Source organism: Pelodiscus sinensis, chromosome 1 (genome assembly GCF_049634645.1).
Source record: "Pelodiscus sinensis isolate JC-2024 chromosome 1, ASM4963464v1, whole genome shotgun sequence".
Lineage (NCBI taxonomy): Eukaryota > Metazoa > Chordata > Testudines > Trionychidae > Pelodiscus > Pelodiscus sinensis.
Genome location: NC_134711.1, coordinates 40,738,397 through 40,764,896, shown reverse-complemented (window position 1 = coordinate 40,764,896; position 26,500 = coordinate 40,738,397). Strand labels below are relative to the sequence as shown.

Sequence of the window (26,500 nt, the reverse complement as noted above, 5' to 3'; positions counted from 1 at the left end):
CATCTACACTACAAATAATTATTCAACATAATGTAAAAGCAATGTTGAGCTGGAGAAATTCTTACTCTGAGTCCTGTAACTCTCATTTCAGAAGGAGCAAGAGAAGTCAGAGGAAGAGTGCTCTCTCTCAGACTTCCTGCTGTGTAGATAGCTTATTTTGGCTTTTGGCACTATTTCAACTTAAGCTACACAATTGACATAGTTCAAGATCTGTAGCTTATTTTGACGTTAGCCCTGCTGAGTATATGTGCTCTCTGCTATTAAATCAGATACACTCTAAGATTTCATTTGTTGTAACATTTTCTAAAGAAGAAAAAAAGTATCTGTAACTCTGAAATTTGGGGTCAGCCCAGACATGATATTTTAATGAAATGTTAGAGGAAAATCTTTGGTGTATAATAATAAAAATATAGTTTCAGTATTTGAAAAATATTAAGATTGTGTTTGGTTCACCAACTAAAATATTTGAAGTATGGTTCTTCTGGAAGTAGTTGATGTACAAATGCAAATTTTATTCAATAGACCTGTTTAGTGATTGACACCAGGTCTATTCAATTTACTATATAATATATGCCAGAAATATATTCTTACAAAAAGTACAAAGTAAGGTCATGATCCTGCCATTGGATCCACATGAACAGACTCCTTTATTCTTGTGGACCTTCCCCAAAGCCTGCCTCTGACAATCCAATTTCAGGATCAGGGCCTAATCATTTATGATTTTTAATAGGGCTGAAAAACAAAGAAAGGTTTTTACTAAATCTTTGCTCCGTACCTTGAAACACGACCTGTAAGACATCCTGTGGTACTTTTAGCTGTGATGCAAAGTATTGCTTCAGCTTCCCTACGGACTGGTTAATGTTAAAAGCCATTGTGATCATCTGGATATCAGGAACCAACATGATTTTAACTGAGGAAAATAAACAGAGATACCAATTCCTGTTATATAAATTGAATGGATGATAAATCCTTTTATTTAGACCAGTGTTTCTCACAGTTGTCCATGAAACCACTTTGAGAAACCTTTTAACTGGCTGCTCAGGTATGTTTACCTACTGGCACCACGGCCACAGAGCCTCGTGGCTCCTATTGGCTCCGTTTCACCATTTGCAGCCAGGAGGAGCTGCAGGAACCAGTGACCTGGTCCACACCGCTTCCTGTAGTTCCCCTCAGCTGCAAACAGTGAAATGGAGCCAATAGGAGCCACGAGACTCTATGGCCATGATGTCAGTAAGTAAACACACTGCAGCAGCCATTTAACTGTTTTCTCAAAGAGGTCTTGTGGATCACTTTGAGAAACTGATTTAGATTGAAGAACTGAATTTCAGCTCTTCCAATATTCATAAGGTACTTTTCCCCTCTTCCAAATATGCTTCACGAGATGATTTACCCAGCACTGCTCGTGTCCTTACCTCAATTAATTTTGGTGTTTTTTTTTTAAAAATAAAAAGAAAATGTACATGCTTCATTTAGATCATTGCTCTGGGGTGGGGTTGGGGATGAAAAGTTCAATACGCAGGCTGCCCTGGAGAGAGGGACTACCCAAGCCCTCTTCCATCACAGCACCTTGGGGCCTGGTGAGAAGTATATCTCTATGGCTGCTGCAGGTCCAGTTGGCACAGTCAGGGGAGGGATGCATGTCCACTGGCTAGGGCAGGTTCAGGTTTATCTGTCCCCTGTGCTCCCCAGCCAGAGTGAGGAATGCAGCAAACTGTGCATTTTCCCCCTCATTCCCTGACAAAGAGGAAAAGTCAGCAATGTTCTCATACAAATTGGGGGAGGGAGGAGCTTCAGTATCCCCTGCCCTCTGTAAAGGATGCTGGGGAGAGGCTTAAAGTTAGAGCAGTCCTGGAGTGCATCCCCTCCGCTCCCCCAGACAGTTCCTTTCACCTGACTGATGATTCTGGATCTTTTCTACATGGTTTATGAGAAGCAATCCCATTACATTTACATCCCATTGTCATGGCACAACCAAACCATTATCTGGCTTTAAGTTATAATAAGAGGAAGCTGTATACTGAATTTGTGGTCATAGCTCTTACTGTTTAGGCATTCTTGAACAAACAGACAGACACTCACACAGAGTGACACACAACAAACTCTCTTAAATATATAGTAGATGTGCATAATAGTGTGTACATATATCTAGATATAAGAAATAAAATTTATATTATAAATGTTACATTTAAAACAATTTACACCAAAATTACAAAATGAAAACAAATCAGAATGTAAAACATATCAATAGCAGCAGTGCTGTGTGACCTGGCATGCCAATAATGACAGTTTATTTTGTAGTTCTCAATAAAGAGAAAATTCTCAACAGAGAAACAGGGATTGATATATAAAACACTTTTTGCTACCAGGTTAGGAATAAAATATCACTTTGATCTATCTGGTGTTTCAGCAGGTAGATATGGTGTAACACAATTTTTACTAATGCAATATGGTTTAAAGTTTATTTTTACCTCAAAAATATCAAATATTGGATGGAGTCCATGTTGCCTCAATCAGGTAATGAGCAAAAGCCAAGAAACCATTGGTAGGTTGTGAATAAATATAACACAGCATTTGTAAAAATATGGCAGTAACAACCAATTTTTATGTGAAGCAAATTTTATACCTGTTGCTGTAGCATTTGTTGTTGCTTCTGGTAAGGACCTCTCAGATTCCAAATCATCCAGTTGCCTCCTACCTAAGTTGTACATTTCAGCTGCTAACAACTTAACAAATGTTTCTGTAGTAATTTGAGAAATTTCTTCAGTCACTTTAGTTAATGGAGCAGTTGGCTCAGCTGCACCTTGTTCACTTTTTTCAAGCAATTCTTTATTGCTCACAGCAAGATCATTAACCTCTTCAAGGCCTGGTTCCTGCCCTTCTATGCTTGCCTGCTCTTGTTCCTCAAGACCCAGTTCCTGCCCTCCTACCTTTGCTTGCTCTTGTTCTTCAAGACTTGGTTCCTGCCCTTCTAGCTTTGCCTGCTCTTGTACCTCAAGACCTGGTTCCTGCCCTTCTAGCTTTGCCTGCTCTTGTACCTCAAGACCTGGTTCTTGCCCTTCCACCCTTGCCTGCTCTTCTTCCTCAAGACCTTGTTCCTGCCCTTCTACCTTTGGCTGCTCTAGTTGCTCAAGACCTGGTTCCTGCTCATGAGCCTCTGAAGTGGGTTCCTGCTCCGGTTCCTCCCCACAAGTCTCTGGAGCTGGTTCCTGCTCCTTCTGTAGTCCATCCTCATTTGACTGTGATATATCTGTCCTTGCTTTCAGAAGAACCGATGTCTCTGCAGTGCTAATGTGATCGGTCTCTGTATCATCTTCTTCTGGTGGCTTTCTGTGTGTGAGATCTATCATTTGCTTTTCAGTGTCTGATACTTCAGTTTTATCTGCTTCACTGTGGCTATCAACCACCTCCTTTGGATCAGCCATTTTCCTGAAATTTAAGATTATATATTTTTAAGTTTCCTGCTTGAATAATTCACAGTTTTTTATTTTAAAATTTCATAGTGATACCTATCCCCAACATTTACATCACCAAACATACTTTGCCGTGTCAGTCACAATACTGCCTATTTAATGGTGGCTTGGATCTTTGGTTCAAAAAGTAAAGTATTATTAATCCTTGCAACAGTGGCCTCAAGTCCTTCCAACTGTTTTCACTAACCATGGGACACAATAGCCTAGCCATTATTTGGTAAAATTTTCCCCTGATACAATTAAGACTTCACTGAGAAAATTCCATTAGAGAGCAGAGCCTCTTATAATTACCTGGTCGGATATTATGGTAACAGAAGCAATGGAACTAATGCACACTGGAATCATCACATTGTTGTCCTTTTGAAGAGTATCCAATCAGTGAGACCTTGCTGAGGTGCCTAAGGCAAAAGAACATTGTTTCTTTGTATCTGTCATGTACACAACACAGGAAAATTATCTGAGATACATTGAAGGATCTCAGAGTGACTTTTCAACTATCAGTGTTCTAGTCTCACTATCAACTTCAGTGGATCTGTAGGGATGTCTCGAGTTCCCTCTGAGGAACCTGATGACATTTTGATACAGTATTGTGATACCTTTATGGGCAGTCACTATACCAAGCTCATGAAAGATGTCAATGCACAGGGTGACATTATATCCTTTTTTGGCCACAACAGTCCCTTCATTAAGCACTGCTCTGGCCTTTCAGACATTTTTTTTGGCAAAAACTGGAATTTGTCCTTTTTGTTTTTGCCAACTAATCAAGTTGTCAAGAGCAAATGGGACAACTACCTACTTTTGTCAAAAAAGTCATGTGTGAAAGAATGTGTGGGGTGCACGTGGTGATGCCAGCCCCCTGCTTGGGAGTGGGAGAGAGCGAGCTCTGGTGAGGGGCAGGCAAGACTCAAGCAAGCAGCAATACCAGCTCCAGACTCACACACGGGGAGGACGGAGGAGGGCAGGTAGGGTTTGGGCGAGCAGCAACATGGGGAGGCTGTCCCTTTGGAGACTGTCCCACTAAACCCCTAACGTGGTTTTATCCGGGGACTGGGACTGCGGCTTGGTAAGGACCCCAAAATGCACCAACGGGACTACAACACCCAGAATGCACCACAGCCCACCGAGCCCATTCTATAGATGCAGCCGTCAGACTCCCACTCCTGGCATTCGAGGCGCCCCCCCGCCCCGCCTCCTTAACCCTACAGCGGTAGCGGCGCTGTGCATGCTGGGAGACGCAGCGTTTCCCGAGGTGACTTTGAGCCAGCCGGCGCCTTGTAATTCCTTCATGCGGGACCGGCTTATACTCCTGCTCGAGCCCCCTTTACCTCAGCCCCAAGGCGTCAGCGCCGCTTCCCGGGCAAGACGCCTCTGCCCCCTCTCAGTCTCGAACGCCAGCGCGTTGTGGTTGCAGCCATGGCAACCTCGAACTTTTACACATTCTCGCGAGATCAGGGTAGGGAGGGGGCTGAGAGTAGGAGCATGCGCGTTATGGGCCAATGTTGGCCCGAAGGCTTGAGAACAGAGCAGAGCCGTAGTGACCTGCGTTTGAGACAAGGGCTCCGCGGCGCTGTAGTCCAGGCTCTGCTCTAGCCTCTCCGCAGCTTACGCATCTGTTCCCTAGCGCAAGGGGGAGACCAACGGCCTGTCAAAAACAAAAACCCTGGCGCGCCCTCCAGCGAGACTCTCTCTAAATTCTGGTCACCACCGCACTGAAGCGTGAGCCGGGGGCGCTGAGAGCGTGTTTGTGATTAGTTAGGCAGCTTAGATTCTAGCGGCACCGTTGCAGAACACACAGATGCAAGCGCCCACCTGACTTGTGGGTGCAAACCCCATGGTAACGGCATTGTGCGTGCACGTTTTTGAAAATGCGACCGTTCATCGGTCGTCATCATTGTGATGCTCATTAAGTACATTATCGAAGTGAGCCAGAAATACCGGTGAGTGCAGTTATACCCAGTGCTCAGATGCCATAAGGTAGTGGTTGCATTATACCTAGCAGTGCTTTACTTTTTACAGGCGAAGCAGAACTGAACCCTAAGGGACTTGTCACTAACAATATCGTAAGAATTATGTTTATCTTGACTACAGTATGCAAGTTACTCTGTAAAGATAGACTAGTGGGCATTATGTGACTTATGATCTATTAATTTATGAAGTCTTTTAAATTAACACTTGAATTATTCCATATTCATTATAAACCACTACAATACCATTTTAGTTTCAGATTCTGCTTATTTCCAACCAAATATTTTTCCTACCAGTATTACTACCATGACATGCATGGGAAACAAGGGCACATTAAATGAGGTGCATGCTGAATGCACACAACACAGAGCCATGTGTGCTGTTCACAGATTTTTCCATGTCCAAAGTCATACTGAAAATTCCTCTATCACTGACTCTTTGGGCTTGTTATCCCCTCCCCCAAGAAGTAAACCACCTTAGAATATATAATTAACATGAAATAAGTTCCAAATAGCTTACTCCAAGTTGTGTAGTTTGGGATCTTAGTTTTAAGTCTTGGCTTAGGTAAAGGACTGTTAAAATTTGAAAAGTAAGTTATTTGCATTTGACTTACAGATGCGTTTGTATGCTCTATCTAGTATAATCCTGATTCTTAAGGTCCTTAAAAATTACCAGCACACTATCAAAGTAAATTTAAATGTGTGGAACAGTACTGGCACTTCAGTACTTTGTCTCCAATAGTTACAGGCAGTCCCCAGATTACGTACAAGATAGGAACTATAGGTTTGTTCTTAAGTTGAATTTGTATGTAAGTCAGAACTGGCTCCAGATTCAGCTGCTGCCACTGAAACTGACCAGGGGCTGACTACAGGAAGCCAGAGGCAGAATTGCTCTGCCCCCAGCTTCCTGGAATCAGCCTGATCAGTTTCAACAGCTGCTGAATCTGGAGCCTGGGACAGAACAGCTGGGGCACTGCCCGGTAGGTTCCTACAGGACCAACCCGGCAGCACCCCAGCTGCTCTACCCAAGGCATCCTGCAACAAAAGCCTGCTCTGCTGGGGGGGGCGCACTAGCTGCGCCTCCATCCCCCCCAGCACACCAGGGAGACCCGAGCAAAGCTGCACAGGCGGAGGAACCCCACCGCCCCTGTGGCTTTGCTCCTGTCTCCCTGGTCTGCTGGGGGAGGTCCAGCGGCTTTGCTGGACCCCCCCCCCCCCCCAGGGGGACAGGAGCAAAGCTGCCCAGGCGGCGGGTGTCCCGCCGCCTGGGCAGCTTTGCTCCTGAGCAAACGAGCCAAGCCGCCCAGGTGGCGGCTTTGCTCAGGTGTCCCTGGTCTGCTGGGGGGGGGGGGGTCCAGCGGCTTTGCTGGACCCCCCCAGCAGACCAGGGAGACCGGGAGAAGCTTTTCTTGCCCCGGAAGACATGGGTGGCGACCCGCCGCCCGTGAGCTCTGGGGCGAGAAAAGCCCCGTTCGTAAGTGCGGATCCGACATAAGTCGGATCCGCGTAAGTCAGGGACTGCCTGTATATAGTTTTGTTTGCAGACGTCATTCTTAGCTTTTTCTCCCCCAGAATGGCTTTGCAAATGTGCCATTTTTAGTCAAAAGTATCAAACACACAGTTTCATCTGTATTTATCTCACTGTGGCTCATCAACTGTGTGTAAAATGTAGTTCTCCCCTTCCTCTTTTTGGTTAAACCACAGTCTGAGATGTGAAATGACAGCCATGGTAATTAAGTGTCAAGAAGTGGTATGTGAAAATTAGATGAATCAGAAAAGAATAAGAAGAAAGTTTCTACTTAATATATTGTTAATTAAATCAGCAAGCTAGGGAAAAAAAATCAGAGTAACAGCTAAACAAAGTTTTAGTAAAGCCCAAGAAAGTCAGACTGGACTTTTACATCCTGCTACATTTAAATAGCTATTGAAGCAAAATAAATTATACACATAAGCCATTTTCTTTAAAGACATTTTTATTAACATGATATCAATAATTAAGGGTTTTTTTTCAGTTCTCAAATAGTTAGACATAAAACTATTACACTGGCCATCGCCATTGGTCAGTAGGAGGTTCTTCAACTAATGGTTCCCATGGCTTCCATTGGGCCATTTTTCTTGCTAGAGAGAGCTCACTTTCAGCCTGTTGATGAAAACATAAAATATAATTAAAATATTTTGTATTTTGAGATACTGACTAATCTATAATTGGAGAACACTGCTTATGAATTTCAAAAGCATTCAGATGCCAAAGTTCCATCTAGAGTGATTTACAAGCAATTTAGTCATTGGGCTACAGATCACAATGCAAAGCCATACATTTTATTCTCACTGACTTCAGACATGAAGCCCACTCTAATCATGGTAAGAGTTCAAATTTACAGGAGTATGTGAAACAGCACTGCAGGTATATTTAGAAATTGTGGAAATTTGCATCTCTACTTAACCTATAGCTACAATTATGTCATGAGCAATACATTCTTACAAGAGTTCCTTAGTTGGGACATAACCTCTTATTTTCTAGCTTTAATTTGCAGATTAATAATTTGATTAGTTGAACATGAGTGAGGAAAAAACTGACTAAAACCAGAATAGCAGCAATTCAACTTGTTTTAAATGCAAGTGTCACAATCTCTCCATGTGTTATGAAAACTGGCTTAAGATACTTTAGGCAAAATGCATCACGTGACATTTTAAAAGTTGCAACATAATGTGTATATTTTGTGCATGTATCATTCTTATGTAAAGTTAGAAATATGAAGTGTGAATCTGTTTATAATTCTAGATGTGCTAGTGAGGGCCAGGGTAATACTCTGGAGACAAAGGCCCAGTACTCAAGACACTAAATGGGTTTGTTTTTCCTGTAAGCTCAAGCTACAGTTGGTCCTACAAAGATATGTGCCCCAGTCACCTAATGCTGGAACCCATTTTGGGTCTTGTACTTTCCCATTCAAGGTGAGAAAAGTTTGAACTGCACACAAAGAATTTCCACCTTGGGAAAAAGGGATTTTAAAAGCAAGAAACCAAATGGCCAGACACCAAAGCTACATCTACACTGCAGGCTTCTTGTGCAAGAACTTTTTGCAGAAGATTTCTTGTGCAAGAGCGCATCCACACGGCCATGTGCTTTTGCGCAAGAGATGTGCTTTTGCGCAAGAAAGCATCCACACTGTCATGAACTCTCTTGCACAAGAAAGCTCTGATTGGCCATTCTGTGAATAGCAGAGCACCTGTGCTTTTTCTGATAGGGGTTTCTTGCGCAAGAAACCCGTTGTCCATCCACACATTGCTGTTTGTGCAAGAGCTCTTGTGCAAAAAGACTTATTCCTCATAGAAAGAGAAATAACTCTTGTGCAAAAACACACTTAGGGTGAGTCTAGACTGGCAAGATGTTGCGCAAAAGCGGTTACTTTTGCGCAAAAACTTGCCAGCTGTCTACACTGGCTGCTTGAACTTGCACAAGAACACTGACTTTGTAATGTACAAAATCAGTGCTTCTTGCGCAAATACTTTCATGCTCCCGCTCAGGGATAAGCCCTCTTGCGCAAGAATACTTGCGCAAGAGGGCCAGTGTAGACAGGCACCTTAATTTTTTGCGCAAGAAAGCCCGATGGCTAACATGGCCATCGGAGCTTTCTTGAGCAAAAGCGCATCTAGATTGGCACGGATGCCTTTGCGCAAAAGCCTCTGTGCCAATCTAGACGCTCTTTTGCGGAAATACTTTTAACGGAAAAACTTTTCTGTTAAAAGTAGTTCTGCAAAATCATGCCAGTCTAGACGTAGCCTTGTAGTGTGGACGCTCCATGAGCTTTTGCGTAAAAACTCTGCAGTGTAGACGTAGACCAGGAATCCCCTTCTTACCATCCAAGATGCTGCTGGAAACATCTAAGACTGAACAATTGGAAGGACTTGGCTCAAGTTAGGAGGCTGTCTAGTTTGTGAAAAATATTAGAACTGTTAGGGTAAGAATTTGAATGTAACAATTTTCTTAGTGTATTAGCTGGCATGTTTTGTTTATTTTGGTGTGCCTGTTGTCACCTTCAGTCACTTACAATCTACCTTTTTATACTGAATAAAATATTATCAAGCTCAATATAAGTAATTGTTACCTGACAGAGGTAACCACCATGCAGATCTTCCCTTCATTAATAAACAGGGCTGATCTCATGAGCTGTGGAAAACTTTTATAAAGAGTAAGATGGATTTATTCAGGGCTGTGTTCCTGGATCACCAGTCTTATAGCTGAGCCCTCTCAGAATGGAATTTGTTCAGCTCTCCTAAGCGGTTGTTACTGCAGCTTTGTGCTTTGGCTAGGGGAGATAAGAGCTTCTGGCCCAGCATGACAGGGTAGTGGGGCGCCCTAGAGGACAAGCAGGCAGATTGAGTGGAACGAGAGCGCGCGCGCGCACACACACACACACACACACACACACACACACACACACACACACACACACACACACACACGAGATGAAATCCATCACAGCAAGCATAAAATGTAAATTCCTATTTGTATTGCAGTAATTGCTAGAGGGCTCCAAGATAACTGCTACACAAAGAGTGCTTTTGCCATAAAGAGCTTACTATCCATTTGCAGAAAGAAGATTAATCAGGTGCAGAATTAAGACTTGATTTACAATTAAAAGAAATTGTAGAATCATGTTATATAACTCCATATAACACAAATGAGATCATTCACTACAAACATTCGTTACAAATCCTGCCAACCCTAGCTCAGATTAGTCAACGCCCACTCCAAGTGATATTACAACATACTGGTTCCCAAACTATGAATCAGATTGCCTAAAAGGAGTTCAAGAACATTCCAAGGGCAGAAATGTCTTAGCTCCATGTAACCACAAGGGCGACTCAACCCACATATGTAAGAAAATAATTCAAAGAAATTCCAGGCTCCAAGGGATGCTCTGTAACCTATCCTATCTCTGGCTGGCACCCATAAGAGCAGGGGTGGGCAATAATTATTAAAATCGGGGGATTAATGGGATTAAGATTTTGGTAAATCATCAAGAGCCACACTTCTGTGGCAGGGGTGCTGGGTCTGAGACAGCAGATGGGGTATAGAAGAGAGCAGGGGTGCATTGGGGATGTGGTATCTGAAAAGAAGTTTGAGTGAAGGAGGAGGTTATGATCTTGGGCAGGGGAGGATTCTGTCTTAGGGGAGGGGTATAGGAGAAAGTACAAAGTCTGGGAGGGAGTTGTTACCTGGGGAAAGGAGGTGCAGATAGTTTGGGTTGTGACCTGGGACAGAAAGTTGGGGGGGTGAAGAGGTGGGGTGTCAGAGGCAGGCTCTGGCTAGGAGGCACTTACCTAGGCAGCTCCCATCCAGCAGCCCTGCAGGAATCTGATAATGGCTCCATGCCTGGCTGCTGGACTAGCTGCTCCATGTGGCTCTGTTCCACGACAGGGAAGGGGGAGTGAGGGAAGAAGGCGGCTTCCTTCTGGAAACTGGCAAATGGGACCTGAAAGATTTTGCTAGGAGGCAGAGACAGCACGTGAAGCAACCCCATCCCTCCCAGCATTTAGAGCAATTTGCAGCTAGCTGTTTAAAGCAGCATGAACTGCTGTGTAGTAAGGATTCTGGTGAGGAGGCTGCAGGCAGGATCTGGCCCACTAACTGCCTCTTGCCCACCTCTGCATAAGAGGGAGTCAGCAAAGACCCATACTCCCAACCACACTGGGAATGTGCTTCCTAACTGAAAAACAAGAATGACTGACAGCTCTTCTTAAACTACCCACCCACCAGTCTTTCCTCCCTCTCCGATCATGCTCATGCAGTCTAAGAACATAACAAGCAGGAAAAGTTGTTCAAGCACCACGCTTTTCCTCTCTGGTCTCAACAGGAGTACATGAGCACTAACATTGTTCAGCTAAGCAAGTGATTGGGACCCCTCTTGGCTCAGGGCCCTGGGCTGTAGCCACTAAAGCCCTTGGCTACATCTACACTGGCATGATTTTGCACAAGAACTCTTTTGCGGAAGAGTTCTTGTGCAAAAAGTCTTCCAGAAGAGAGCATCTACACTGGCATGTGCCTTTGCGCAAGAGATGTGCTTTTGCACAAGAACATCCATGCCAGTGTAGACGCTCTCCTGAGCAAGAAAGCTCCGATGGCCATTTTAGTCATAGGGCTTTCTTGCACAAGTACAGTTGCGCAAGAGGGCTTATTCCTGAGCGGAAGCATCATAGTGCGTCTTGCGCAAGAACTATTTCACACATTAGAATGTCAGTGTTCTTGTGCAAGAATTCCTCGCCAGTGTAGACAGGCAGCATGTTTTTACGCAAAAGCGACCACTTTGGCACAAGATCACGCCAATGTAGTCACAGCCCTTATGTTCCAGGCAAGCCCTTTCTGGAGGGGGAAGGCAGCCCCATACGCTGCCATTCCTCTGCCTCCCCAGATTGGAGCTGCATTGCCATGAGCGCCAATAGAAGCTGTCCCCTGAGCTGCACTTGCCTGCAGGTGCTGCCCCTCAGCTCCCATTGTCCATGATTCCCGGCCAATGGGAACTGCAGGCCCCCCCCCCCCCCCCGAAAATAGGAGCAGCTGCTCCAGGTAAGTGCCCTGCACCCCAACCCTCTCTCCAGTCTCACATCCCAATCCCCAACCTTCTGCCTTGAGCCCACTCTTTGGCCCCAGCCTGGAGCCCACTCCTGAACCCCAAGCAACTCATTCCAAGCTCTACCCCATAGCCCAAGTGGAGACCTCACCAACACCTGCCTCAACATGCAGCCCCCTCCCATACATTGAACCCCTCATTTTTGGCCCTACTCTGGAGCCTGGGAGGTGGGGAAGGGCCATAAAATCTCCAGGCCCCAAGAGTTAATACAGCCTTGTCCTTGGCAGATCTCAGGACTTCAAGCTGCAACAGGGTGAGCTAGTGCTGACATTCCAGTCCTGCAGCAAGTCAGCCTCAGCACCTCTCCTCCAAGTCTGGAGTGCAAGCAGAGCCCTGGTAACCCTGCTTCTCAGTTTAGGTCCAGGCCAGTGGGTTGTTTTTTTCTTTCTCATTGGTGTGTTCTTCACAACTAAATTTTCTGTTGGTCGGTGGCCCTTTACCCAAAAAAGGTGCGAAAATTAAACATTGAGGCTACGTCTACACTGGCCCCTCTTCCGGAAGGGGCATGTAAATTTCAGCAGTCGTCGTAGGGAAATCCGCGGGGGATTTAAATATCCCCCGCGGCATTTAAATAAAAATGTCCGCCGCTTTTTTCCGGCTTTTAAAAAAGCCGGAAAAGAGCGTCTAGACTGGCCCCGATCCTCCGGAAAAAGTGCCCTTTTCCGGAGGCTCTTATTCTTACTTCAAAGTAAGAATAAGAGCCTCCGGAAAAGGGCACTTTTTCCGGAGGATCGGGGCCAGTCTAGACGCTCTTTTCCGGCTTTTTTAAAAGCCGGAAAAAAGCGGCGGACATTTTTATTTAAATGCCGCGGGGGATATTTAAATCCCCCGCGGATTTCCCTACGACGACTGCTGAAATTTACATGCCCCTTCCGGAAGAGGGGCCAGTGTAGACGTAGCCTGAGAGTGCAGAATTTTCTTTTTCTTACTACAGAACTGGGCTGCAGAACAGCGGGCTGCTATTAAAAACTTTGAGGGATCCCAGCAGCTGCAGTTCCTAGCCCGCCCTTACAGGAGATGGGATGCAGGAAACTCCAGACAAGCTCGGAACTCTTCTCCCTCTGGATTCCTAGGCTCTGGAGACTTAGGGATGCAGGTGTCTGGGATTTGGGGGGGGGGGGGGGGAGGAAGAGAGGGAAGGGGGAACAGCTGGGATTTGGGGGGGAAGTTGCAAGTGTGTCTGAGGTGGTAGACTCTGCAGCTGGGCTCTGATGGACAAGGGTTGTGTGTAAGTATGTGGTGAGACCCTCCCCACAACTGTGCTGTAGTGTAGGTGTGGACAATAATTTGACGGGGGAGGGGGGGAGATGCCAAGATTTTGAAAAGTGGTCGAGGCCCTCACTTTTCCATGATATCAATGGAGGAGATGCGGGGTCCAGAATGGAGGTTAGGTGCAGAAGGGAGCTTGGAGTCTGGGAGGGAGTTGGGATTGTGAAAGTAGAAAGAATTATACTGTAAGAGAAAGATGAATTGTACTGTAATAATTGAATAAGTTGAAGGAATTCTGTTTGTCTTTTAAGAGGAAGAAGAAAAGTATGTTAATGTTGATTGTAGGTATGCAGATCAAGGTGCTAGCCAATTTGGGCCTGAGTTTAACAGGAAGAGAAACATTAGGCAATTCTAGATAATCAGGGAGATATAGCCAGGAGATTGCTGTGTGCTTGATATTGAAATGAAGATACTTAACCACACTAATAATGTGAAGTTTTGCCACACCCTTTGATCTTGTTAACTTGGCCTTTTGACTGTATAAAATCAAGGGGTTTGTACCTTGTATGGTACTCACATTTTCTGAATGCATTTTAGCAAAGCTTTGCTGAAATAAACAGAGCAGTCTGCCAAATCTGTGAGTCCTGTCTAACTTTGACAATTTGGAGGTCCCACTGAGATGGCAACCGTCTTCGCTGAGGCTGTGTGATCCCTGACTGTTTTGCAGGATGACCGTGGTAGCTGGCACCTGGGCATTTGGCCCGAGCGGTCCTCCGCCAGAACGGAAAGGTGCACAGCCACAGCGAAGTCTACGCCATCGAACCTGTTGGTTCCTGCTCTGTTCTGGTAGGGATCCCGGGATCTAACATCAGGACTCTGGTCAGGTAATTATTTTGTCCGGACTGAGGACTGTCTTGTCTCTGTGTCTATCCGTCTTCCCTGTGGTGTGAGTGAGTCTGGGAGCCATCTCTGCCCGGGGACTGGCCGACCAAGGGGCTCCTGTCCCCGCGGTCTGTGTGACTGGAATCTGCACAATCGCAGCCGCACCGCACCTTGGATAAAATCCTTGGAGTGAACGCAAGGGCGATTGAGGCAGTAGCCTGTGGGCTTCTTTTGTGTGTTGCACTGGGCACCGCTCTGACGAACCCGAATTTCCTCCTTGTGTGATTGGTGTATGAAGTCCTCCTGTATGTGTAACTAGACGTCTAAGCAGGGATAGTTGCCTAAAGGGACTCTGGCTCAGTTTATATATTTTAGAAAGGGTCCGGACTCCTGTAAATTTCTGGAAAAATGATCTAGATTAACTCTGGGGGATCCCAAAACTCAGTGGCCACTGTTAGGATCTTGGAACAAAGACCAAGTGGACGTCTTAAAAGACAAACTTGGCCTTCCCAAAACTAAATTGGCTAGAGGAGAGGTAGATTGCTTCATGCAGTGGTGGGACGAGGCAAATCTTAAATGAACTGAATCGAAGCTCGCCTCCCTTAAAATTCTAATTATAAGAAAAAGCTTTATTGGAAACCTCCTCTCCCACCACCAGACCGAGCGCTTCCCTTTACCCCGTCCTCCAAGAAGACTCAGACCCTCTGGACCCACTATAAACTCTGGACCCACACGGAGCTCCACTTGATTGTAAAAGGTTTTCCAAAGCCCCAGGAAAACCCTACCAAATTTGCAGAGGAATTTTGCTAGTGTGCAATGCCTATGAACCCTCTGAAGCAGACCTCCTGCAACTGTGTAAACTACTTATAACCCCGTAAACAGCAACAAAGAAAAAAACCCGGGCAACTATCACACAGACTGACTGATGGTTTTTTTGTTTGTTTGGTTGGGTTTTTTGGGGTACAGCAACCAGGTAAAAATGGACAGGGCGCCCTGGTGCATGCGTTTATTAATAGCCTCTTATCTGCTATTAGCAGTATGTTAAAGCAAATAAGTGTTGGATGGGAGGCCAAGACCATGGACAAATTGCAAGCAGTGGCAGAACATTGCCACTGCACTCTAAAAAGAAAGAGAAGCAGTCCTCATAAAAGTTGATAGCTCTGCAAATACAGCATTATTCAGGGCAGGGCAGACAGTACTGGGAATGGGGAGGGTACCAAGAATGGGGATAAGGTCAGAAAAGGGGTCGTGGCACCGGGTTTTTGGGATTTAAAGGTTTCAGCTCCGGTCATATCCACCCTGTGGGAACAAGGCATTATTGTCCCCTGTTCCAGCCCCTGTAACACCCCTATCCTCCTCCCAGTTCGAAAAGCTGATGGTAAATCATGGCGGTTTGTTCAGGATCTTCAAGCTATTAACTGCATTGTTGTACCCACCTTTCCTGTAATCCCTAACCCAGCAACTAATCTGGCTTCTATCCTGCCAGATGCAACTCATTTTACTGATGTTGATCTGTGTTCTGCTTTCTTTTCTGTCCCGGTTCACCCTAAGTCCCAGTATCTTTTCAGCTTTGCTGAAATAAACAGAGCAGTCTGCCAAATCTGTGAGTCCTGTCTAACTTTGACAGGATGAAGCAGGCGGTTGTGATTTACGGCAGGGGACAGGAGTGCAGGGGTTTGGGATGGGACCTAGGGTAGGAGGGGATTGTGATCTGGGGCAGGAGGACTGGGGTGTCAGATCTGGGAGGAGTGTAAGAGGGGAACAGAAAGTTTGAATATGTTGAGTGGGGGTGGAGGGGGGACAGTTGCAGAGAGTTGGGACAAGAAAGGGCAGGGGTGCCAGAAGCAGGCTGTCACCAGGATACTTACTTGCCAGCTGCCAAACTAGCCTGCTTGCCCAGTTGAAAATGTTTCCCAGCCAGCCTGCCCGGCCATGTGCTTCATGAATAATTAAGCCAAGGAGAGGGGTTGTGATTCTTCTTAGCTGCCTGTTATTCCAACAAGCAACTCCCATTGGCCGGTTTCTGGCAGAAACCGGCCAATGGGAATGTGGCAGGGGAAGGGCAGATCCTAAAACTTCCCCCCTCCTCTTCAGTTTTAAAACAGAAATGGAGCCCGGCCAGCCACATTTCTGCATAGCGTGCAAGGCTGCAGGGCAAGCTGAGAAGCCTGCCTGAGCTCCCTGCTGCCTCTGCAGGCCAGATTTTGTTCAGGCCTGCTTTAGAAGACAGGGGTGTGGGTATCTTGGCTGTGATGGCCCCACAGTTGGTTAGGGGTGGTTAAACAAATGTATTTTATTACTGTATCTCACAGTTTTATTCAAATATACCATCAAAAGGATAACAGTTATACAATTACTTTGTGTCCTAATGTTGAACAATTCAAGAATTTCACAACTTTGACTCAAATCCTCCCTAAGAATTAAGCAAGAAAGGACTGCTTCTCTGCAGCTTCAACAGACCCAGAGGTCAGGAGAGTTTTACAGTCCATTGAATGAGAACACAGTTTAGTAACACTGTTTAGACATTCAACAACCCTTTAACTAGTTAATTTAAAAAATATATATAATTTCAAGTTGCCTTTATGACAAATCAATGAACTAAGTATTCAGCGTTTTTATGTCAAACTGCTATTTCTGGAGTAGGATTTCCCACACCTGAAAATACTTAGTCCTAAATACACATAATTCCCATTCAATAGGAATTCTGCTTGCAAATGAGAAAATACAATTATTAATGCATATTTCCCATAAGATAAAGTACTCTGATTTTCACCAACATAAGCTATGTCAAATATGTTGCAGTGCAAAGGATCTTTATTAGAGAAAGTAGTTGAAAGAGTTGATAAGGGAATAGTATGTTAATGTTGGATCAGTGCTAAACTTACTAATTTTTCCTTTCAGTTGCATCATTCCTGTCTTAGAGTTAAAAAAAAAAATGCAATCTTTATTATTCAGTACTTATTATCTGATGTTCAATATTAGGATCTGTTTATGCCATATCTTGAAGTTTTTAGTTTTCTTGACCTTACTTGAACCAAAGCTTGATATAAAATGTCATTTTTATTCAGAGTTTAAGGCTAAACGAGACCACAAAATCAGTTAGTCTGACCTCCTGCATATCACCACACCATGCCCAATAGTTTTGTTTGTCTAATGACTCTTTTCCACAAAGGCATCCAATCTTGTTTTGACACTATCAAGAGACCCTCCGCTTCCTCTAAAGGCTTCTTTCTGTGGTTAGTAATATGTAATCTCTTTTGGAAGTCATCCTCGCAGATACAAGGGTTAATACAGTGCATGGACTGAACTTTAAATAGATAAAAGCACTGGTTATTTCCATGCACGTGGACCAGGCAGAGGACATTCACTTTTCTGTGATTAAAATATTTAGAACACACATGCTGCTTATTATATATTTAATACTCTCTTAATGCCCATCATTTTAAAAGCTACCATATCTTGTTGCTTTCTTTTAGCAAAGGTGTTTTAAACAGTTTTCAACTTACCTGTCTAATAACTTCTTCTATCTGACCACTTTTCAGTTTGTCTTCTAGTTTTTGCACATTAGGTTCCTGTGAATACAGGTAAAAATAAGTGTTTAGGTTTTTTAAAAATGTCAAGTGCAGAACTTAAAAAAATTGACAATTGAACAGTGTCTAGTTTTCTGAATGTACCCCTTCAAATGAGTTAACATCAAGGTGACCTATTTTACAATATAGGAAAAACAATGCCTATACCGTTCTTTCAATTTCTCACTGAAAATGTAAAGAGAAATAACTGTGGGGGTGTATTTCCTTGCAACTCAGATGTACACAGAAGCAAAAAATAGCATTCTGCTGTATCAAACTGTGGAAGGGAAGTGTGGTCATAGCTTTCTGGACAAATAAGATACTCATCCTTTCAATAAGTCACTGTAGACAGACAAAAGCAAGAATGCAAAACTGGAATGAGCTATTTGACCCTACCAATGAAGTGGTTGTTTCAAAAATGTTGAATGGTAAAGAGATAAAATAATTAATTTGATAAACACGCATATGTATATATTACCTACAAATTTAAAGAAATATCCGGGAGTCTTCAAATCTTCAGCTAACTACTTTCTATTTTTAGCAGAAATCAGTGATGAGAAACAATTGCTGTTTTCTAGTTAAATAAACAAAATATAATAGCTTCTGTAATCACAAAACAATATGTAACCTTGATCATCTCTCTGTAACACATCTTCTATATGTTCTTTGAAGATCAAGTGAGAAGGAAAATATTGTGCAAACTAAGCATATAAAATATTTGTTCTATACTTACTGTTTTTACCATGTTAAACCGTTCATTTACAATCTGTTCAGTGTATTTCCTATATGCTGCATCTTTGGGGATGTCCTGCAGTGCAGTAAGAATTTTTGTATACAGTATCCTCAGGTGCTGAAATGATTGGAAGACATGTGAATGCATGCAAACAGTAAATTAATGTTAACAGAAATATTTAAATAATCTATGAGCTCAAAGTAAAATACAGAAAACTACTGCATTCAAATTCACAGTAGCTATATCAATAAAATAGCTTGGTATGACTGCAGAATTCTGACTTCAGTTTGGGCCAGAATGTATTTCAATTTGGACTTTCTATTTGGACTCATCTGTAAAGTACAAAACTACCTTGGTAATCTTAACTACTTTCTTCACAAATTGTGCTGTGAATGTTTTAACCTGATCTCAAGATCTGCACCTTAATTTCTCAGATGTTAGCCAGCACAAAGCTTTAAAGTAAAAAAGCAAATAAAACCAAAAGATATAGCCACCCCCACACCCAACACTTACTAAAAAGGGCACCTGGAACAGGTGCCAACATTAGGGGAAATTCATTTACATTCATCTGTAGAAAAGTTTGTGGATAAATACCCAAAGTATGTTTTGAAGAAATGTCAGGGGTTAGCAAAAAAAGTCACAGCAGCTGGGGCTGCTCCAGTTAATTCCAGTTTCACACTAGGGATGTGAAAGGTTAAGGGAAAAGAGCATAAGCAGAATTATATACACAACAGCAGGATGAGAGAAGAAAATAGCATGTTAAGATTAAGGGTTTAATTGCAGCCCTGATGAGTTTATGGTTTAGGACCCCAAACTGTTATAAATTAAGTTCTGAAATAAATTTACTCTCCTAAAGTCGTAAAACAATCCTGTAGATTAAGGATGTTAAGGACTAGTTGACTATCTAATAAGCAAATGCTTATTAGATAGTTGAGCCGACTAGTCGATTTCCCCCCCTCATCCGCTTGCTGCCTCTATCAGATGGAGCTTGGGGTCAGCGGGGTCTGCTTTGAAATGCACCAGAGCCCCCGCTGGGGACTCTTGTACATTTTAAAGCTGGCATGCCCAGATGCAGCCCAGAGTCAGCTGGACTTCCCGCTGGCCCTGGGCTGCACGCAGAGTTCCACATTCCTTCTTTGAAATGTGTAAGAGCCAGAGTGGGGGCTCTTGTATATTTCAAAGGAGGAATGCGGAAGTGCCTATGGATTAGTCAAGGAAAATTCCATCGACTATTTGACTAGTGAATTATTCAATATTTAACAGACATACTGTAGACACGACTAACTGTTTCCAAGTAGTAGTGGCATGGCGTGATCTCTCCCTAGTGGGATTATTGCATAGTTGAAAAATGTCAATATTTCAGAGAAGTACAGTATTAAACTGTGCTTTTCAAATTTGTTAGCTGAAAATCTTATGTTCAATATCAGTGGGTCCCCACATTTTTACCTTGCCCCCCCCCCACACTCATTACCCTTATCTTTCCTCCCCACGCCAGCTGGAAGCAGAGTTGCAGCTCCAGGAAGGTGCAACATGGACAGGTGTAAGAGGGGAGGGGAAGGAGGAGGAGCCAGGAGCAAGACTTGGTGATGCTCTCTTTCCACCAGTGTTCTCAGTAAGCTGAGTGCTCACGTGGCCACTCAGGAGAGAGTCAAATGCTGGGTTTTTGCTTCTGCTGGTATTGCACAGTCACACATGCCTTGGTGCACATAAAAGTGTATTTTACACATGGATGGAAAATATTAGAGGAACACTGCATCCCACCCCTGAATGTTCCTCCGCACCACCAAGGTGAGAGCACCTCATAGACTGGAGACCTCTGTCTTAGATGAACTAGACAAATACTGCCTTAGGAATGCAAATGAGAATTATCAAGATATATATTATTTGTATTACAGTAATGTCTTAGGTGCTCCAGTCTTGGGCCAAGGCCCCACTGCACTAAACTCTATATAAACCTAGCACTGTGGGTCCCTGCCCTAAAGAGTTTACAGTCTAGACACCAATCCAGCCCTGCCACTCCCAACATAACAGCAACATTAACAGGGGGCTGCAGAATCTATTACACGTTGTGGGAAAATCTGTGCATGTGAAATAGTAATTAAATTTACAAGCTACCAGATCTAAGTAACTGAATGCCGTCTGATACGTTACACAGTTCTTTTCACGTCTTCAGGCTCCTACATAAAAAAGCATTACCACTTCATGTTTGCTGGAGATGGGGGACCACAAAACCTTATTGTACGTGATTTTGGAATTTAATTCTAAGAAGCAACTATCAAGTCTTTTTTTTAAATATTTATATAACAAAAAAAAAACACCTTTATTTTTAAGAACAAGTCTTCCTAGACCAAAGCCAATATTCTTTATCAAAATGAAAGTTTCAGAGCTGGTCAAATTTTGGATTTTAAACTCTTCTTCCTGTAAGATCGTAAGACATTTAACATATACATGAAAAATCATGCAGAACAAGTGAATACTCTGATTTGAAGTCCATGTCAATTAGATATAAAAAATGCATACCTCATGAGGAGTCTCAGACACAGCTAGTCCCATGAGCCCAGTGGTCTGCACAAACAGAATATATTGAGCAAACCAAAGCATTAATGTCAAGTCTGGTAATAAACTACACTTACACCTTACTTTAGCTGAAGCAAAGCACATCTTGGCAAATAACTCCAAATAATGTCACACAAACAAAAGTGTCACACATATCAGGAGGGCTGGCGGCGCAGAGCCTCCATCCCGTCTGGTCTGCCTTCAGATACAGCAGTGCGGTAGCACTTCAGGGTAGGACAGCGTCTCCCATCCACACATCCGCCTCCAAGAGGGGGTAACTGTCACCCGAAGCCAGGCCCCGGGCAGCAGCAACCGGGCCGCGGGCAGCACCGCGGTGGGTGCGTGGACACGCGCAAAGAAGACTCGGGCCCGGCGGGCGTTCGGCAGCCTCCAGGCCTTTCCTCTTCCCTGCTCTGCTCCCAAAGCGAAACGCGCCGCGGCCAGACTCGGCCGTTGCCCCGGCGTGTAACGAGGCGCCTTGGCTGCAATCTGACGCGGCGGGGGGAGTTTTGCCAGGCCGCCAGCCAGGCCTGCCCGTCCCCAGGGGAGCGGGAGGAGGGAGCATCCCCAGTGACCCAGGCCCACTACGGGAGGGGAACTGGGAAGTTTCCACCCGGGCGCGACCCCGGCTCTCACCTTCTTCAGCACCCCAGCCATGGTGCGCGACACGCGCTGCACTGCGGTCCGGGCACGGCAGCGCTCACTCCCGCCGCCACCGGCGGAACAACAGTGCGCAGGCGCCGCGATAACCGTGAACCGTTGGTTAGAGGACAAGCCAATGACGACTGAAGGCCGCAGGTGTCGATGAGGCAAGGCCTGAGAACGAGGCTGGGAGGAGGGGCTATCTCCCAGTGCGCGTGCTTGTGCGGCAAGGTAGTTGCTCGCCCGCGCTGCTGCTTTGCGGGGCGGGCATGCGCTCTGCGTGAGAGCCTCGGGAGCAAAATGAACAGGCGCTGCCTGAGCTCAGCGGGGAGTCCATGAGCGGCTTGTTCAGCGCAGCGCCTGTGCCTGTCTAGCTCCCTCTGGCGGAAGGGGGGTCTAACGGCAGGCGGGCTGAACTCTCAGGAAATCGCAGTATGAATGGGGTCATGAAGCCAGAATCCTAGGGTTGAAAGAGACCTGAGGAGGCCGTCCAGTCCTATCCCTTGCCCAAAGCAGCCAACCCCACTAAAGCCACCCAGCCAGGCCTTTGTCAAGCTGGAACTTAAAAACCTCTAGGGATGGAGATTCCACCACCTCCCTAGGTAACCCCTTCCAGTGCTTCACCACCCTCCTAGTGAAATAGTTTTTCCAAATAGCCAGCCTAGACCTCCCCCCCTGTAACTTGAGACCATTGTGCCTTGTTCTGCTGCTGGGTATCTAGGTAGCTAAGGCTGTCACCAGAGCCTCTCACCATCCTCTTTGGAACTCCCCTTCAGGTAGCTGAAATCTGCTATCAAATCCCCCTCCTTCACCCTTCTGTAGAATAAATAAACCCAAATCCCTCTGCCTCTCATAAATCATGTGCTCCAGCCTCCTAATCCGCCCCCCGATGGACCCCCTCCAATGCGTCCACATCCTTTCTCTTGAGTGAGCCTGCTTCTGCCAGCCCTGGACATGCCGCATGTCAGGGTATCTGAGCCACAGAGTGACATGGCCTGTAAGGTGACCATATTTTCTGAACCAAAACTAGGGACACATTAGCCACACACCCTGACCCCATTAGCCATTCCCCTGGCCCCCATTAGCCACCCTCCTGACCCCCATTACCCATGCCTCTGGAGGTAACACTCTCAGAGTCAAGATGGACACATGACCAGAAGTAAAAGGTGTCATATGACCCCCTTTGAGAACTTTTCCCACTATCCTTCTACCAATAGGGATGAGTTTGGGCCCCACCGAACCCCTCTCATGCAACTATCCTGCAATTGCATTAACCCAATGTGTGTCACATTCACTCCGGGGGGGGGGGGGGGGGGGGGGGGAGGGGGCAGGGGAAGGAGAAATCTGGGGGAAGTGTTCCCTCTAAGAGTTTGCTCCCATGAGCGGAATGAATTTTGTGTTGTGCACCAGTACTGAGTTCATGTGGCTTGTTTGGATGTACCACTGTGGCACTCAAGTTATTAATAAATATAAACCTCTACCTTTTCCCTCTGCTGCCCGGACTCCTCCCCTGGTGCCTGGTGCTCCCCTCCCCTACTCCTCACCCTCCTCTGCTGTCCTGACTCCTGCCCTTCTCACTGCCTTCAGCCCTCGTGGAACCTGCCCCCCCCCCCGGCACCAGCCCTTCTCTCCCCCCTGTGCCCACTCCTCCAGTAGCCCCACTCTGATCATGTGAGCTACCCCTTCTCATCCCCTCTCCTAACACCTCCTTCTACATACCTGCCATGCCTCTCTCCTCTGTTTCTGGTCCCTCCGCTGCAGGTGTCTACCCTTCCCGGAGAGAGGGGGAAATGGCAGTGCTGTTTGTAGCCAGATCCCAACAGGTTTTCTGGGACATTTGCTGCCTTTATCGGGACACTGGGACAGAACACTTAAATCTAGGACTGTCCTGGAAAAAAAGGGACGTATGGTCACATAGACATGGGGCATAATAGAGGAGTTCAGCCCACATCTCCATAAATATGCGACAGGACAGGGGAATCTCTACTTGCACTCATCTCCAGGATGCTCTACATTATCCAAAACACTGCACCAACATTCTAAATGTTCATGAGAGAAAAGTGAGTATGTGGTTCTTTAACCAGTCAGGCTTGTGTCCCCCTGCCACTAGTCATTGTCACTGGAGACCCACTGCAGTGCATCTGCTGCTGGGTATCTAGGTAGCTAGCGCTGTCTACAGGGCATTCAGTAGAGGGATCTTCCATTGGGTTGATCCTTATCACGTGCCACTGGCATCTGGGGCTGTCTGTAATTTATGTAATGCATTTTTGGTGATTTGCAAGACTCATCCTTTGTAACACTGAAACAAATATGGAAATGAATAAACCCAGCTCCCCATGCATGCTGGCTCCCACAGAGCCACCTGCCTGCTCTGCTCCTGCCCTCCTCCCCTTGCTGCTGCCTCTGACACAGAGGCATCAGTGCTGGAGTTGGAGAAGAGCTGATATGTATGGGGAGCCAGCTTTCAAGCTGGCTTCCTGTGCATACCATCTCCCACTAAGATTTTTGCTCCTCCCCATGCTGCTTCCACCTGCCCTTCATGTGTATCTAAATGTGTAACTGCTGAAATTTTCTACCAAATTTACCAAAATGTTTCACCACAATAAACATATTTTAACAATATAGCAGTGAGTACAGCAAGTAAATATAGCAAATGAGTGAAGTACATTAAATAATTTCTTTAAAAAGCTTCTAGATTACTTTATATTCTCGGTTGTCTCAACAATGAATTGTCTGTGTTAATTGTCTTATACGTTCTTAATGAACAATAAATTGACAGAATCATAAGGAGGCCTGAGCGTAGCCTTTTTGTTTTACATTGTTACAAGCTACCTCAACTTATATTCACCAATGCTGGACTCTGCGGCAAAGATTCTGACCTCATTTATTCTGGTAATACATCCAATGTATTTTAATGAATTAACTTTAATGAAATTTCTCCTAATTTAAACAAGTGTGAAATTGGACTCAGACTTCAAGTGTGTACATAACAGTGCAAGGTGGTTTGATATTTTTCAATTTAAAAGGGAAAGGGTCTGCATTATTCTTGTATTAAGCATATGTACTAGTACTGATATGGTTATGTGACATGAAGGGAATTATTGGGTTCATGGGTCAGCAATAATAACATTGCTAAATTCTCAAATGAGAAATTTTAATTCTTATTATCAGTTTGTTCTAAGTCCATTGTAGAGAAGGTTCTCTATACTAGTCCTGTCCATCATACTGAATGGTGGCTGTGGAAGAGCACCACACTTGGTCAAGTAACATTGGCAAAGGTATGTCTCTGTGACCAAAATTTATTATTATGAATTTATGTATATTTCAGTGTGCCCAGAGTTCCTTTTTAGAATTTGGACTCTATTGTGTTTGGATCTATGACAATTTGTCTCAGCTTCGGAGAGCTTACAGCAACAATGGCAACTAACACCAGTGAGTAGACCACATGGGTAACCCTCCTTCATCTCAGTGGACTGGCAAAATTGAAGTCCAGTTGGGGTGGGCAACCTGTGACCTGCAACCCATTTGTGCACCATCTCTGTTTCTCCTTCTCCCTCTCAGAGCTTGAATGCTGCGAATAAGCCGATGCACATTGCTCCAAAAGTGCTGGGAAAGAGGAGTTGGAGTAAGTAAGTGCAGGGCACCAGTGCCTTAGTGCACGAGAGGCATGGGAAAAGAAGGCAGAGAGGGATGCACAGGCCACAGGTGGAGGAGCCCTAATGTGCTGCATATGGCACGCAGGCTGCAGGTTGCTCACTTCTGGCTTACAGTCTAATAAAATTAATTTGATTAGAGTAATCAAAGCAAAGGCAGAGATAGTGAAAGCTTGTTTATGGTTCTCATTTCTAATCTTTGATGAGTTTAGCATACTTGAATTTACTTGTGCCTTAATCACAATAGCAGGATCAATAGATTTAAAAAACCCAGGTCTTAACTTATTCTGTATCTGAGTTTTGTTTTTGTAGGTAAATAAATTAAGTGAAAAAAAAATCCAGTTTCCCACTCACCCTATGGCTGTGATAGTTATTAATGTCCTTGATGGTATTGCTCAGAGCTTTTTTATCAGACTTCTCCACATTGACTATGATGCTTTGTCTCTTGCTTCTCTGTTATGAACTAGGATTGGCTGTCACTGAATCTTTAAAGCTTGGCATCACATCATCTTACCACACCTACAAAAGTTTGAATAGTGAGACTTTGAAGCTGTTTTATGACATATAGTAATATGACAGGATCTGTTACATAAAAGACTACATATTTGTATAACAGCTAAACTTTTCTTGATTTTAGTTCTTTATATATGTCAGCGTGTTACTATATTTTGTTGCTAATATTATTTATTTTCTTTAAAAAGAGCTGTTTAAACCAATCAAAGCACAGCTAATTTTATTGTACCAGTCATATCTGATGTAACTTTTTATGAGATTCTAGAGAAGTCATGCACAATACTGCCAGTGGGGTGGAGTCTGCTTATATTACAGTTGTACGAGGTCAGACCTTAATTTAACTTCCAACTGCTTACTTAATTTTAGAAATACCACAAGACGGATCATCGTGCAGAGTACTATTCCTGTCCGTTCAAAATACAGGCTCCACAGTAACAGTGACAAGATGATGGGTGGAAAAGGTGAGAATATGATATGTTTTATCTGTAGCTTGCCATTTAGCCTAATGGTGAAGTAGATTAAAAATGTGGATAATTTGTAACAGATTATATCTAGATTTAAACTGCTATTAATCCCTATTTTGCTTTGAATAATTTTTCAGGTTTGGATACCTAAAGGCCTTCTGATTACAGAAAACAAAATTAGGATTGTGTAGTTTAATTTGCAAATGTGAAATC

The 26,500-nt window shown here is 44.5% G+C and overlaps 3 protein-coding genes and 1 long non-coding RNA gene across 8 annotated transcripts in view; 2 read left to right on the top strand and 2 right to left on the bottom strand.

Annotated features, from left to right (window-relative positions):
* IQUB (IQ motif and ubiquitin domain containing) overlaps nucleotides 1–5,387 on the bottom strand; it is a 57,338-nt gene extending 51,951 nt beyond the window's left edge. For 2 of the 4 annotated variants that reach the window (XM_006122642.4, XM_075928677.1), the window contains exons 1-4: nucleotides 4,796–4,942; nucleotides 3,762–3,868; nucleotides 2,624–3,426; nucleotides 776–910 (exon numbers count right to left, since the gene is read on the bottom strand). In XM_006122642.4, coding sequence (XP_006122704.2) covers nucleotides 776–910; nucleotides 2,624–3,422 — 934 coding nt within the window. In that variant the 5' untranslated portion in view covers nucleotides 3,423–3,426; nucleotides 3,762–3,868; nucleotides 4,796–4,942. Of the gene's footprint in view, nucleotides 1–775; nucleotides 911–2,623; nucleotides 3,427–3,761; nucleotides 3,869–4,795; nucleotides 4,943–5,009 lie in introns of those variants that run through there. The other 2 variants (XM_075928662.1, XM_075928671.1) reach the window with 2 other exon arrangements.
* A 2,002-nt stretch (nucleotides 5,388–7,389) lies between these two features.
* NDUFA5 (NADH:ubiquinone oxidoreductase subunit A5) lies at nucleotides 7,390–22,094 on the bottom strand. Its single transcript, XM_006122589.3, has 5 exons — nucleotides 21,652–22,094; nucleotides 20,980–21,024; nucleotides 18,460–18,576; nucleotides 17,664–17,729; nucleotides 7,390–7,574 (listed from the first exon to the last, which is right to left on the bottom strand). The coding sequence occupies exons 1-5, from the start codon at nucleotides 21,670–21,672 to the stop codon at nucleotides 7,473–7,475; spliced, it is 351 nt and encodes a 116-aa protein (XP_006122651.1). The 5' UTR covers nucleotides 21,673–22,094; the 3' UTR covers nucleotides 7,390–7,472.
* LOC142829288 (uncharacterized) lies at nucleotides 9,959–13,103 on the top strand. Its single transcript, XR_012903726.1, has 3 exons — nucleotides 9,959–10,044; nucleotides 12,294–12,536; nucleotides 12,972–13,103. It is a non-coding gene; the product is annotated as an uncharacterized LOC142829288 (long non-coding RNA).
* Nucleotides 22,095–26,140: 4,046 nt separating the features above from the next.
* Nucleotides 26,141–26,500, top strand: part of ASB15 (ankyrin repeat and SOCS box containing 15) — a 55,234-nt gene continuing 54,874 nt past the window's right edge. The window contains exon 1 of one of the 2 annotated variants that reach the window (XM_075928611.1): nucleotides 26,141–26,284. The gene's annotated coding sequence lies outside the window, so the exon portion shown is untranslated. The remainder of the gene's footprint in view (nucleotides 26,285–26,500) is intronic. The other variant, XM_075928624.1, reaches the window with a different exon arrangement.

Coding starts and splice junctions, on each gene's coding strand:
- NDUFA5 (XM_006122589.3), bottom strand. CDS start 21,672: ATGGCTGGGGTGCTGAAGAAG. Junction 21,025..21,651: donor TGGCTGGGGTGCTGAAGAAG/GTGAGAGCCGGG, acceptor CTGTTTGTGCAG/ACCACTGGGCTCATGGGACT. Junction 18,577..20,979: donor TGTCTGAGACTCCTCATGAG/GTATGCATTTTT, acceptor CAATCATTTCAG/CACCTGAGGATACTGTATAC.